The sequence below is a fragment of the Gopherus evgoodei genome, chromosome 4 (genome assembly GCF_007399415.2).
Source record: "Gopherus evgoodei ecotype Sinaloan lineage chromosome 4, rGopEvg1_v1.p, whole genome shotgun sequence".
Classification (NCBI taxonomy): domain Eukaryota; kingdom Metazoa; phylum Chordata; order Testudines; family Testudinidae; genus Gopherus; species Gopherus evgoodei.
In genome coordinates, this window is record NC_044325.1 from 152,752,640 (window position 1) to 152,767,334 (window position 14,695).

At 54.2% G+C, this 14,695-nt stretch overlaps 1 protein-coding gene across 2 annotated transcripts; it reads right to left on the minus strand.

Annotated features, from left to right (window-relative positions):
* Positions 1 to 1,495: 1,495 nt before the first annotated feature.
* LOC115651428 (zinc finger protein 771-like) lies at positions 1,496 to 9,139 on the minus strand. 2 transcript variants are annotated; one of them, XM_030562460.1, is made up of 6 exons: positions 9,013 to 9,139; positions 8,185 to 8,301; positions 7,540 to 7,689; positions 6,114 to 6,230; positions 5,692 to 5,811; positions 1,496 to 4,991 (listed from the first exon to the last, which is right to left on the minus strand). In XM_030562460.1, the coding sequence occupies exons 2-6, from the start codon at positions 8,272 to 8,274 to the stop codon at positions 4,104 to 4,106; spliced, it is 1,365 nt and encodes a 454-aa protein (XP_030418320.1). In that variant the 5' UTR covers positions 8,275 to 8,301; positions 9,013 to 9,139; the 3' UTR covers positions 1,496 to 4,103. The 2 variants fall into 2 exon arrangements, with proteins under 2 accessions (XP_030418320.1, XP_030418321.1); XM_030562461.1 differs by lacking the exon at positions 9,013 to 9,139 and adding an exon at positions 8,914 to 8,975.
* Between the last annotated feature and the right edge of the window lie 5,556 nt (positions 9,140 to 14,695).

Here is a 14,695-nt window from a genome sequence, read left to right on the forward strand (position 1 = left end):
GCTTTCAACTACCTGAAGGGGGGTTCCAAAGAGGATGGAGCTCGGCTGTTCTCAGTGGTGGCAGATGACAGACCAAGGAGTAATGGTCTCAAGTTGCAGTGGGGGAGGTTTAGGTTGGATATTAAGAAACACTATTTCACTAGGAGGGTGATGAAACACTGGAATGAGTTGCCTAGGGAGATGGTGGAATCTCCATTCTTAGAGGTTTTTAAGGTCAGGCTTGACAAAGCCCTGGCTGGGATGATTTAGTTGGGGTTGGTCCTGCTTTGAGCAGGGGGTTAAACTATATGACCTGAGGTCCCTTTCAACCCTGAGAGAGCAGTGGGATCTAGCAGGCTATAGCCGAGGCTGCATAGTTTGCAGCACCGCTGTAAGCCTGTGACCAGAAAGAAAGCAAAGCACAATCCCTCAACAGCCAACTGCTGACCGAGTTTCCAAAGTCTCAGAGTGACTGCTCAGACCCTGGGCTGGGTCTGTGTTTCTCCAGTAGGGAGGTTACACGTGAGAATCAACACTAGAGACAGACGCTGTGCTGCATTTTCTTTTCTTTTCTCTTCCCTCCTGGGTTTGTTCTGTCTTCTTAGAACACAGGCTTGGACTTCAATGCCGGCTCCAGATCATCACCGCTAACTTCTCTTCCCCCCGCTTGGCCAATATTGCCATGTTTGACACCAGCTCAGACTGTCAGACAAGGGCTTTTTTCTTTGGATTGACTTTTGCCAGTCATGTTGTTAAAATGAAAGCCTGACTTCACATCTTCCATTTCAAATGCTTTCACTGCTCTTCCTTCTTTTGCTGTATCTCTGGAGCTGCATCTGGACTAAGGATTGGTCCCAAATCCTTTAGCTGGAATCAGGGCCCCTGTCGTGGCAGGTGCTGCACACCCCACGTGAGATCAGGGGCGCTCATTCACGCCACACACTGCACCGAGCCCAAGTGAATGAAAGGAGAATAGCAGGCCATTTTCCTTTCAATCCCCCGCACCCGGAGTAGACTACGAATAAGACTGTGACACAGCCTGTCCCAGACCCCAAGCACCAGCCCCCCATGAAAGGTCATTGCAGCAGGAAACAAGACTTTAATTCCCACACAAGTTCCTATCCCCCACCAACCAGTGCAGGGAAATTCTGACTGTAGCCAACAGGGGGCATAGATATCACAATATAGGTGTGTCTGACAATCCAGAAACAGGCAAGGCAAATCTGCAGCCAGGGATTGCCCAGGGATTCATCCATTCCTTCTAACTTTCTGAACATGTCATATTGTGTGTGTACGTGCACAGAGCTGGGAGACGTTTTTCCTCACACAACTTTTCTTCCAAGAGAAATATGCCAATGCAGCAATGCTGAAACATTTCATGTCAGTTTCGCTCAATGGCTTGGATAGAAAAAAAGGAAACTTTGGGGGAAATTTTTAAAATGTTTCACGCTGTTGGTTCAAAATGACAGTTTCAAAGTTTCCTTTCATTCTACGTTTAAAATAAAATCAAGAATGCTTTAAAATTAAAACAAACCTTTTTTATTTGACCCAAAACGTTTTTTCCACTCCCCTTCACTTCTTGATTTGCTGAAAACATCAAAACATTTTGGGTTTAGTTCAACCCCAAACCAATTTTTCCCCAAGAGTTTGGAACTGCCAGGAATAGGCAGGTTCCTTACTCCCCATCTGTGTGCGCGACACAGAAATTGTACGTGAGGCCAGTATGAATCTGTCCTGATTCATGCCCTAGCCATCTTGTTAGTTACTATTGATTATCTGTATTGAACCAGTGCTTGCTAGCCCAGATCAAGTACCAGGACCCCAGTGTGCCAGGAGCTGTACAGACAATCAACACAGGAAGCCCCTGGCCCAGGAAGCCCTCTACTGGCAGAAACAATCCAGGTGATCTGAGTTTCACGAGATTGTCCTAAACTTAGTTCCCACTTCTCTGTTACCCCTTCTACCACACAAGGGCTTCCTCCCCTCCAACTCTCCTCAATCTTCTGCTACCCCAGAAAGAGCTGAGTTTGGCCCAATGGGTTGTGGAGGCAGGGAAGCTGGAATCAGGACTCCTGGGCTCTATCCTCAGCTCTACCACTCACCTGCTGTGTGACCTTGGGTAAGCCATTTCCTGCTTTGTGCCTCAGTTTCCCCACCCATCTTTTATCTAGACTGGGAGCTCTCTGGGACAGGGACTGTCCCTCACTCCGGGCCTGTGCAGAACCTGGAATGCATACTGGACAGCTCCCAGCACAAAGAGGCAGACCTTCAGCTGCTGCTGTAATATACCTAACAACAACACAAGTGGAAGCTCTACTACATTCCTCCAGCCCCTAATTTTCCCTTCAGGTCTGTGGCTGGACTAAGGATTGATTCTCTCTGCTACTACCGCAACTCCTTTAGACATAGGCCCCATGGGGCTGCTACTGCTCCCTGCAGTGAATGCTCTGGGGATGGAGAGGGCAAGTGCAGGGAGGAGGGAAAGGGTTTATCCACTAGGGGGCGACACTGATCACCTAGCCTGGAACTAGAGCATGGCCAAGTGCCTGCTGGGAACCAGGTAGGACTAGCTGGGCTCCGGGAATTCTCTCTGGCTGCTCCGGGCCCAGGAGGGGACATTCCCTGGCTGGCACTGGGCTCCTGAATCAGCAACTGTGTGTGTGACCGAGAGAGGAGCCAGGCTGCCCCTCCCTGTGTGAAAGCTTGCCTTTGCAGCCTGCTGGGAAGCAGCTCTCCAGTTCACAGCAGCCTCACACTCCACACCTGGCTCCCAGGAGAGGGGAAGGAGCAGAGAGCAAGGTCCAGAACTAGCAACCTCCAGCGGACCCCTGGGATGGAGTCTGCAGGGGTTAATGATGCCTGCTGGGTGGAGCGGGAGATGGTGGATCCTGGGGCATTCTGCCCCTGCTCCAGCACGGAGGGCATTCCCCAGCTCAGCGCTGCAGAGATGACTCAGACAAAGTGGGGTCTGGCTAGGATTTTTTTCCCACTCAAACAAAAGTAGTACAGCCTGTTCTCTGCACAGCACCATGATTCCATGCCAGGGGGCAGCTTCATGCCCACACTGCCCCAGGGGCATCATCATCCCTCCTTTCCCCCCTCTGCTCTCCAGCCACAGACCCAGCCTTGGGGGAATCATCCTCAGAGAAATCCACCAGGCATCAATTTCTAGGCTCCCTTGTGACCCCCAGTGCAGGGGAATCAGATCCCAGGCGGGTCACCCCTAGGAGATCCAAACTGCACCCCAGTCTATTGATTCCCCTAAAATATCACCCCCCTCTGCGCTCAGCCCACAGCACGAGGGCAGAGAAACAGGGTTGAATTCCCCAGCACCTGCTCGCCAGCAGATCTGAGGTCCTTGCCTCCTAGTCAGCCCCTTCCACTGATTCTCAGTCACAATGGCATAGCCCCATCGAAGTGTGGCCTGGGCTCAGAAGGGAGAGGGATCTGTTCTCTCCCCCACCCCCCCCCACTTTGTGGCACCCTTATTTCCCCCCTCCACTAGCCCCAACTCACTCCTCACCCCCATAATTCAGCTCCCCGCCCTCAAGTCTGCTCCTTCCAGTACAGATGGGAAGATGGACAACAGGGGACCCCACCTTACAACTCAGCTGCTCACCCCCCACAATTCCCTCCATGGCTCTGTTGCCTCACCCTAGCAGAAGCATTCCACAGAACCGAGGGAGCTTGGGAGGCAGGGGGCTCCCTGCCATGGGGGAGAGGGGCTGGGCTCCACCTTCCTCCTACTGGGCAGAATCCTGCCCCCTCTCTGCATCCAGCCACCACTGCCGGTCCTTCTACTGCTGCTGGCAGAGCTCCACCCCTGTGTGGGAACCCGACCCCACCCCTGTGAGAGCTCATCCCACAGGTGGACCCTGGAACTAGGGGCGTGGCAGCTGGCTGAGCACCAAGTCCCACCCCCTCCAGCAGCTGATGGCACACTCCCTGCACATGTTCCTGGAGCAAGGGGCAGGACCACAAGCTGTGCTCCAAGCCCCATCCCCGGCCGGATCCAATTCCCGCCCCTCCCACAGGAACTGATCCCACAACCTGTGGGTGTACAAAGTGCTTGGAGTGGCAGGGGAGACGTGCAGAGCCCTGCCCCTGCAACAGGCTCTGCCCCTCTACGTCCAGCAGCTATTGCCGCACTCAGTACAGCTATAGGGTCCCTCTTCCTGGTGGGCTTGCTGCTGCAGGTGGCTGGGTCCGACCTGGAAGCCCTTGCCACACTGGCTGCAGATGTACAGGCGGTCAGCCCCGTTGGCACTGGCAGAGCTGGCATTGGCGTGGGTGCGCCGGTGTCGGATGATGTGGGAGCTGAGCCGGAAGCTCTTGCCGCACTCAGCACAGATGTAGGGCTTCTCGCCAGTGTGGACACGCCAGTGGTCCACCAGGTTGGAATGGTGGGTGAAGGCCTTGCCACACTCCGCACAGCCGTAGGGCTTTTCGCCGGTGTGGGTGCGCCGGTGGTTGACCAGGGTGGAGCTGCCAGAAAAGCGCTTGCCGCACTCGGAGCACTGGTAGGGCTTTTCGCCAGTGTGGGTGCGCCGGTGGCGAGCCAGGCAGGAGCTGCCGGTAAAGCGCTTGCCACAGACGCCGCACTGGTAGGGGGTGACGCCGGTGTGCGTGCGCCGGTGCAGATTGTAATTGGAGCTCTGGCTGAAAGCCTTGCCGCACTCGCCGCAGACATAGGGGCGCTCCCCAGTGTGGAAACGCTGGTGCTGCAGCAGGTTGGAGCTGGCGGTGAAGGCCTTGCCGCACTCCCCGCAGACATAGGGGCGTTCCCCGGTGTGGGTGCGCTGGTGCTTGGTAAGGGCCGAGCTCTGGGTGAAGCTGCGTCCACACTCCCCACACGAGAAGGGCTTCTCACCGGTGTGGATGATCTGGTGCTTCACCAGATTGGAGCGACGGCTGAAGCTCTTGCCGCACTCCATGCAAGTGTTGGAGCGCTCCGGCATTGGTGCGCTCGCCCTGCCCCCACCTCCCGGGGATGCCGTCAGTTGCAGGACGGGCTGTGGGGGAGAGGCACCAAGGCATTAATTCAATTCCACGGAGCTAAGAATAGAGCCCCCATCTCCTACCCCCATCCCAGAGCTGGTGATAGAACCCAGGCATCCTGACTCCCAGCCCCCAACCCCACTGCCTTTCCAGAGCCAGGGATAGCACCCTTCAGGAGAGAGTCAGAGACAATGAACCTTCTCCTGGCACTGCTGCCCCACCCTGGCCCTCCCCCATTCTCCTAATTCTCCTTTTCTCTCTCACTAACTGCAATCCCAACATTCCGCCCCCGGAACCCTCGGTCCCTCCGCAACATTCCGCCCCCGGAACCCTCGGTCCCTCCGCAACATTCCACCCCGGAACCCTCAGTCCCTCCGCAACATTCCGCCCCCGGAACCCTCGGTCCCTCCGCAACATTCCGCCCCTCATTTACAGTGGCTGGTTGGGGGTAAGCTAGTGCCACTAAGGGGGATTATCTTGATAAGGGGATCCCCAGAATTCCTCCATCCCTGTAATCACAGAATTCCCCCCTCCCCGTCCAGCCCTGCCCTGTCCCAGGGAGCCCCAATTTAACCCCTCCCTCCTCAACAGTTGAGCAAACAATCTTTAAGGCACCAGCCCCCGCCCATATCCAGTCCCTTCGCCATGGTCCCTCAGAGGGGCTCAGGTGGTGAGGGAGGAGCTGCGGCCCCCTCACCCTCCATGGTTACTCACTGAATTCCCCTCCACTGGGATCCTCAGCTTCTGCCCCTCGAGTTTGGGCTCCACCCGCACTTCCGAATCCACCACTGGCTCCTCCGCAGGCAGCGAGCCTCGGCGCGCCACTGATTCCAGCTGTGGGGCAGGGTTAGAGCAAAGGAACTGCTGCCTTGCATTGGCCCAGCCAGCCTCACCCCAATCTCCCCTCAGATCAGCCCCTGGGTCAACCATCCCTCTCCTAGATGGGCCCAGTCAGCCCAGCGCCCCTCCACTCTCAACCCACCCCAGGGTTGGCCCCGTGACCCCTTGGCTTAGACATCCTGCCCCCAAATTCAGTCCAGTGAACCTCCCCTCTGCATTGACCCAGCCACCTCCCCCATCTCCCAGTCAGCCCCACTCATTGAATTTCCATTCATGGAAATCCTCAGCTTCTGTACCTCAAACTCTTGGTCCTCTTCCTCCTCTGCCTTCACCCTTCTGATTACCAGCTCCTCTTCCTCCTCATCTCCCTCCTCCTCCTCCGACAGATCCTCTGGAAAAGCGGCAGAGTCCAGCTAAGGGAAAGGCAAGTGGGGAGATTATTAAACAGCATGGGAGGGGCACCCCAGCATGGTTCCTCGGCACAAACTGGATCCAGCCAACAGGCACAGTTCAAACCCCTGCTTCCTGGTCCCAGACAGGGCTGGGGGAGAAGCTGGAACTTCTCTCACTGACAGGCAGATAAGTGTTTAGTCCTAAGGGGGAAACTGAGGCACAAGATGAGGCGAATGAATTACTTCAGGCTCCAGTGCTGGGGGCAGAACCCAGGAGTCCTGACTTCCAGTCCCTCCTGCTCTAACCCCACTGCTTTCCCAGAACCAGGGATAGAACCCAGGAGTCTTGACTCCCAGACTCCTTACCCCATAGGATAAGCCATCTGAGCTCTGCTAGCTCCCCTTTAATACACTGCAGTCATTTGCCCTGCTCTTGGGGCATTTCCCCCCCCAGTACAGAAACCGCTCAGCTATTTCCAGGTTAACATTCACCCCAATCTTTTCACAGGCCCAGGAGCTTTACTTGCTCTGGGGCAGCATGGAGCGGCTGTTTATATAGGCGTCCTTTGCCTGGCACTGCAATGCAGCCACCTCTGGGGTGGAGCACAGGGACTGTTTATACAGGGTCCCTCCCCTGGCACTGCAATGCAGCCACCTCTGGGGTGGAGCACAGGGACTGTTTATACAGGGTCCCTCCCCTGGTGCTGTGATGCAGCCACCTCTGGACTATGACACAGAGCCTGGTTATCAGTCACTAAGCAGTTTAACACAGGAAGCCTATCTAGCTCACTGGGTCTAAACTTTTTTATTAGCAACCCCTTTCACAGAGTGCAACCCCCCTAGTAAATTAAACACACTTTTAAATATATTTAACATCATTATAAATGCCAGAGGCAAGCGAGGTTTGGGGTGGAGGTTGAGAGCTCGTGACCCCCACATGTAATGATCTCACAACCCTCGAGGGGTCCGGACCCCCAGTTTGAGAACCGCTGATCTAGCTGAAACCACAGGAGGATGTACGAAGCACGATGGGTATAGATTGTTCCACGCACCTATATAAGACCTTGTCTCTGGAGAGAAGGTAAGAGTACCACCCACTGAGTCTCCCCCACCTGCTCCATGCAGCACAGCACCCCCTAGCGGCACACAAGGACACTGGGGTCAGCACTGACTGTGAGGGGAGCGTGCCCCCTACTGAGCCCCCCTGCCTGCTGCACAGCACCCTTTAGCAGTGCACTGGGGTCAGCACTGAGAGGCTCACCCGCTGCCCAGCAGCACAGCACCCCCTAGCATCGCGGGGGGGGCCCTTATCAGCATGTTAGTTACTCACTGAGTCCCCATCTGCTGGGATCCTCAACGTCTGCACCTGGAACTCCTGGTCTTCCTCCTCCTCCTCTGGTTCCTCTTCCTCCTGCTGCAGCTCGGGCTGCCCGTCCAGAGGAACGGGAGAGTTCCACTTTGGCGGAGAAGGGGACTGTGACTAAAGGGGGAGCATCAGAGGAGAAGGGGGACTCAGCAAGACAAGCTCCCACTCTAGACCCACACCAAATTCCTTCTGGATGTGGCCGGGGCCAGGATCCATGGCACGTATTCGAACAGCCCTGCCAGTAGGGCAGCAGGCTGCACCCCAGAGCTGGCTGCATATGTGTGAAAGGTAGGAACAAGGTTAGGATAGGTCTCAGCACAGCCAGCCAGCCCCCTTCTCTCTAGACCTGGCCACACACCCCCCACCCCCCACAACCCCACCCTTGACCCAAATCCTGGACCCAATCAGTCACCCCCATTCTTCATCGTGGACTAGTCCCTGGGGCCAATCAGCCAGCGACCATTCCACCCCCCAGATCAGCCCCACAGCCCAGTGCTGCTGCCTCAGCCTCCCGCATGGGGCCTGCTGGAGGCAAGTCAGCATAGATGCTTTCCCAGAGAGCAGAAGGGGAAGCCCCAAGGACACAGTCCCTGCCCACCAGACACTCACTGAATCCCCATCCATGGAGATCACCAGTCTGGGTCCCTCAGATTGAGAGCTCCCCTCCTGCTCCTCCATCTCGTCTTCCTCCTCGTCCATCGGGTCTGGAGAGGGGGCCAAGTGCAGCTTTGGGAGAGGAAAATACACGGTAAAAAACAACTGCATGTGCCAATTACCAGCCCTCACTCCCAGAGCCAGGGGTAGAACCCAGGAGCCCTGAGCCCCAACCCACCAGCCCTCACTCCCAGAGCCAGGGGTAGAACCCAGGAGTCCTGAGCCCCAACCCACCAGCCCTCACTCCCAGAGCCAGGGGTAGAACCCAGGAGTCCTGACCCCCAGCCCCAACCCACCAGACCCCACTCCCAGAGCCAGGGGTAGAACCCAGGAGTCCTGACCCCCAGCCCCAACCCACCAGCCCCCACTCCCAGAGCCAGGGGTAGAACCCAGGAGTCCTGACCCCCAGCCCCAACCCACCAGCCCCCACTCCCAGAGCCAGGGGTAGAACCCAGGAGTCCTGACCCCCACCCCTCCAAGAGAGCCAAGGTGTCCTGACATCTAACCCCCCCCACGCAGCAGCCCCTCTCCCCCAGGGCAGGGACCCGCCTTCCCACTGAGCCCCGGACGGTTCCCAGCTCTGCCCCCCAACAGCGGTGGAGCCGCCCCATCCGGGCCCATCCCCGCCCCCAGCAATCAGCTGTTCACCCCACACGTGCTGCTGCCAGCCTCCCGCCACGTTACCCCGCTGGCACGGGGGGCTCCCCCTCCCAGGGACTCCGGAGGAAGTTGGGCCGGTGCTGACTGCTTCCTGTGCCCCCCTCCCCCTCGCCACCCACTCACTGCGGGGGCGGGAGCGGACTCCCCAGCTCGGCTCCCCGCCCTAGGGTGCGCCCCCAGCTCCAGCTTGCCCCGCGCTGCGGTCCCGGCGGGGACGGGACTGGGGCGCAGAGACAACGTTATGGGGCGAGAGAATGCGGGGAGGGGAGGAGAAACCCGGGAGAACCTCCATAGTGATTGGCTGGGACAGGCCACCCCCACCTTCAGTCCGGCTGCCATTGGCCGGGGGAGCAGCCGCAGACCGAGTGGATTGGGGGTGGAGAGAGACCCCATCGAGCAGCCAGCGCTTCACCGCACTGCCCGCCCCCACCTGGGAGGGGAACCCAGGAATCCTGACTTCCCACCCCCACACTCTGATCTAATCCACTAGACCTCACTCCCCACCCCAGATGCTGCTCTAAACTCGCTAGACCTCACTCCCCGCCGCAGCCAAGAATAGAACCCAGGAGTCCTGGCCACTAGCCACGGCTGCCTTAGAGACCACTCCTAGCCACAGCTGAGATGAACCCAGGAGTCCTGACTCCCAGTGCCCCGTCTAACCCACTAAACTCCCCTCCCAAAGCAGGGGACAGAACCCAGGAGTCCTGGCTCCCAGCCACTGGTGCTCTAACCATTAGACCCTCCTTCCCACTCAGACACTGATTGAACCCAGGTGGCCTTGAGCCCTATGTATGAGTTTATCCCAAATAGCCCCTGCCTCCTAATTTACCCTCTGCTCACATGAGTTTGCTGAGCAAATTTATAACCCGGAGGTTGTTCTGGGAATTGAATGTCTGAGTGCCTGGGTTACAGCAGAGAGAAACTGAATGAAAGGGGCTGTGTGTAAACCTTCCACCCAAGAGAGAGAAGTAGAGACACAATAGCGCCTTTGTACCCCATGAGAGTCTGTTCGCAATGCAATGTGGATGCTCACACGTGGGCTTCGAAACAGCATCCCCTGGCCTGTAGCCCCAGATTTAGTGGGCAGTGTAGACAAATCTTCTCTCCTGGGATGGAAGAGGTTCCCCAGCAGGAAGGGCCTTCAGGAGCGGAGCCGTGCAGGGCCTCCCAGAACCTTGAGCAGGGAGGAGGAGATCCCAGCCCACCACTGATATCCACCATAGTGGATCGACCCTACAAATGCACTGCATGCGGGAAGAGCTTTCGGCTCAGCTCCCAGTTCCTCAGGGAATTGATTAGATGAGATATGCCCAGATGATGCTGCCAGGTGACCCACACCCTACACTGCAGAGGAAGGCAAAAAAACTAACAACAAAGCCACAGACAATCTGCCCTGGGGGAAATTCCTTCCTGACCCCAAATCTGGCAATCCTAAGCACGTGAACAAGACCCACCATCAAGGCATTTAGAAAGTATTCTCTGGACCAACTCAAAGCACTGGCTCACCCTGTCCAGCGTCTTGTCTCCAGCTGCGAAGCTTTGTGCTTCAGGGGAAGGGAGGAAAGAAACCTCTCAGAATGCACCTGGCTAACTGTGCAGCAGATGCAAAGTCCTTCCTGACAGCTGCAGGGATGAAGCTTTGAAGCATAAGATTAGATTATACTGATTGTCATAATGCAGAGCTGCAAGCTTGATGAGCATGTGTGTGCTTTACTCAAGGCCACCCAGAGAGTCTGTGGTGGAATGGAGAATGAATGCAAGTCTCCCACATCCTAGGTTAGGACTGTAACCCCTGGGCCATCCAATCTCCGTTGTCCTAGCTGGGAGAGGGGCAAAAACACTTGGGAAAAATCAGTGAGTCGGGGAAATTATTATTTTAAAGAATGGGGTTTTGCAGCTGCCTTTGTGGTGGGATCAAACATCCAAACTCCACGAGAAGCTGGGAAAAGCTCAGTCTCGAATTTTTTCCATTTGTCATTGGAAGGAGCTGAAAGGACCAAGTGAGGAAGTGACAGTTTGGAGGAAGCTTTCCCAGCAGGCAGGCTGTTCTGGAAATGTCCATTAGGGGTCTCCTTCCAGGCTTCTCTGAAGCCGCTGCTGGAGATGGGATACCAGCTAGATGGGCCCATTGGTAGCATTTTTTTGTTTAACTTGACAAATCCCCCTCCTTTTCTCTGGTGTGTATCTCAGTAAAATGCTGAACATCCCACTTCCTGCAACTAGCCCCAGTAACTCCTATTGGGGAGTATTTGTTTAGATTTATTCATCCCAGTAAGCATCCCAGAACAATGAAACCTGTCTCCAAATACAAGTCTTGAAAAAATCACCACTCAGATTCTGCCCAAAATCACAAGATTAGCTTTAAAAAAGCACAAGACTTCTTGTTCAAAACTTTATGTGTGGTTCTTTTTATTTTAACTCTATATCTTTAAACTTTCCTCCACAAGCAAAGACTTAAAAAAATTGGACTTTCTAATGAAAGCTGTGATTCTTTACTAGTCACCTGACTCCAGTAGCTGGCGCTGTCATAAACAGATTGTTAAGGGTTAATGTCTCTTCTACCTGTAAAGGGTTACAAGCAAGGAACTGGACACCTGACTAGAAGACCAATCAGAAGACAAGATATTTTTAAATTTGGGTGAAGGGAAGCTTTTGTGTGTGTTCTTTGTCCGTTGTGTGTTCTTCTCTCGGAGGGTCTGAGAGAAACCAGACATTACTACAGGCTCTCTAAGTTTCTTTTCAAATAGTAAGTAAAAACAGGCGGTTAGGCTTTTTGATTGTTTTACTCTATTTGCAATTGTGGATCTGGCTGGTTAACTTTTATATGTGTAGTTGCTGGGAATATTTTGATTTGTATTGATACTGGGGGGAAAGTCTCTTTCTGGTGTCTGTAAGCTATAGGACCCTGTAATATTTACATCTTGAAGTTACAGAGATAATTCTTTACTTTTTCCTTTCTTTTAGTAAAAGATTTCTTTTAGAGAACCTGATTGATTTTTTTTCTTGTTTCCCTTGTTTTATTCCAGGGGATTGGATACTCACCAGGACGGGTGGGGAGACGGGAGGGGGGAGAAATCAAATTTTCTCTCTGTTTTCCTTGAATCTGTTTGCCTCTTTGTGGAAGGGAAGGAGATGCTTCTCTGTATGGTGAATTAAGCGGTTGGATCAGTGTCTCTCAGGATAGCTCAGGGAGGGAAATTCTGGGAGGGGGAAAGGTGGGGGAATGGTTTATTTCTCCTTGTTTTAAGAACCCAAGTGATCTGGGTTCTTGGGGTCCCCAGGGAAGGTCTGGGAGGTCAGAGTGCCCCAAAACACTATATTTTTGGGTGGTGGCAGTGCTATCAGATCTAAACTGGTAATTAAGCTTAGAGGATTCAGGTGCTAGTATCTCATTTTCTGAACTCTAAGGTTCAGATCTGAGAGGGAATGCTATGACAGGCGCTAAAAGTGAAAACATCAAATATCCCCAGTGTAGGCCGAGATCAGAAAGAGAAGGAAGGAAATGGAATCTTTGGGGCTTTTAAGACGAAAAAAATCGGAACAAAAGTTTTCCCCCAAATACATGATGTAGGGGAGATTTCATGTGAATTCTTCAGAGAGATTTCTAGGGGTATGTCTACGCTACGGATTATATCGATTTTACAGAAACCGTTTTTTAAAACAGATTGTATAAAGTCTAGTGCACGTGGCCACACTAAGCACATTAATTGGGCGGTGTGCGTCCATGTACCAAGGCTGGTGTCGATTACCGGAGTGTTGCACTGTGGGTAGCTATCCCATAGTTCCCGCAGTCTCCCCCACCCTTGGAATTCTGGGTTGAGATCCCAGTGCCTGATGGGGCAAAAAAAATTGTCGCGGGTGGTTCTGGGTACAGCCTCACCCCTCCCTCGGTGAAAGCAGCAGACAACTGTTTCGCGCCTTTTTCCCTGGGTGAACTGTGCAAACACCATAGCACAGCAAGCATGGACCTTGCTGAGTCAAGACAGCAGTCATGGACATTGTAATTCCTCGCACATTATCATGCAGTCTATGCTGAACCAGGACCTGCAAAAACCAGGCGAGGAGGAGGTGGCTACAGCAGCGCGGTGACGTGAGTGATGAGGACATGGACACAGAATTCTCTCAAACCGCAGGCCCCTGCGCTTTGGAGATCCTGCTGGTAATGGGGCAGGTTCTAGCCATTGACCGCCGATTTGGGCCCAGAAAACAAGAACAGACTGTGGGACCGCATAGTTTTTGCAGGTTTGGGACGATTCCCATGGCTGCAAAACCTTTCGCACGCGTAAGGGCACTTCATGGAACTTTGTGACTTGCTTTCCTCTGCCCGAAACACCAGAATATCAAGATGGAGAGCGCCCTCCAGTTGAAGCGAATGCCAATAGCCCTCTGGAAGCTTGCAACACCAGACCGCTACCGGTCAGTCGGGAATCATTTGAGTGGGAAATCTAATGTGGGTGCTGCTGTATGCAAGTAGCCAAGCAATCATTAGCTGCTGCTACGAAAGGTTGGGACTCTGGAATGTGCAGGTCATAGTGGATGGCTTTGCTGCAGTGGGATTCCCTAACTGTGGTGGGGCAATAGATTGGAACCCATATCCCTATCTTGTCATCGGAGCACCAGGGTGCCCAGGTACGTAAATCGCAAGGGGGACTTTTCAATGGTGCTGCAAGCACTTGTGGATCACAAGGGGATGTTTCACCAACATCCATGTGGGATGGCCAGGAAGGGTTCATAACACTCGCGTCTTCAGACACACTACTCTGTTTAAATGGCTGCAGCAAGGGAATTACTTCCCAGACCAGAAAATAACAGTTGGGGCTGTTGAAATGCCTGTAGTTATCCTGGGGACTCAGCCTACCCCCTTGTATGCCATGGCTCATGAAGCCATACACAGGCAGCCTGGACAGTGGTCAAGAGTTGTTCAACTACAGGTCTGAGCAAGTGCAGGATAATGGTAGAATGTGCATTTGGCCATTTAAAGGCGCGCTGGCGCACATTACTGACTTGCTCAGACCTCATCCAAACCAATGTCCCCTTTGTTATGCTGCTTTGCTGTGTGCTCCACAATCTCCTGTGAGAGTAAGGGGGAGACCTTTATGTCAGGGTGGGGAGGCTGAGGCAATCACCTGGTCGCTGATTACGTGGCAGCCAGACACCAGGGTGATTAGAAGAGCACACCAGGAAGCATGCGCATCAGAGAAGCTTTGAAAACGAGTTTCACCATGGGCCAGGGTATGGTGTGACTGCTGGTTTGCTTCCCCCGATGAACCCCACCCCCTTGATTGACTCATTCCCTGTAAACAACCCACCCTCCCGCTTCGGTTACAGCTTGCTTAAGGAAATAAAGTCACTATAGTTTAAAAATCATGTATTCTTTATTAATTGATTATAAAAAGAGGGAAGAACTGACAAGGTAGCCCGGGTGTGGTTTGGGAGGAGGATAGGAGGGAAGGAAAAGGCCACTAAAAAAATTTCAAAGTAATGGCAGCCTTTTGGTTGGGCTGTCCATGGGGGTGGAGTGGGAGGGTGCACGGAGCCTCCCCCCATGTGTTCTTACACGTCTGGGTGAAGAGGGTATGGAACATGGTGAACGGTGAGGGTGCTTACACAGGGGCTGCAGTGGCACTCTGTGCCCCTGCTGCTGTTCCTGAACCTCCACCAGACGCCAGAGCATGTCAGTTTGATCACGCAGCAGCCCCAGAGTTGCATCCCGCCACCGCTGATCTTCCTGCCTACACCTCTGATCTTCCTGCCGCCACTTCTCATCTCGAGCATCTCCTGTCCTCACGTTCACTGGCATCTTTCC

What these genes read in the sequence shown, in the direction of transcription:
- LOC115651428 (XM_030562460.1), bottom strand. Translation starts at nt 8,274, where the DNA reads ATGGACGAGGAGGAAGACGAGATGGAGGAGCAGGAGGGGAGCTCTCAA. An exon ending in AAGAGGACCAAGAGTTTGAG is followed by an intron (nt 5,812 to 6,113) that starts GTACAGAAGCTG and finishes CCTGCCCCACAG; the next exon opens with CTGGAATCAGTGGCGCGCCG. An exon ending in TCCCAGTGGAGGGGAATTCA is followed by an intron (nt 4,992 to 5,691) that starts GTGAGTAACCAT and finishes TCTCCCCCACAG; the next exon opens with CCCGTCCTGCAACTGACGGC.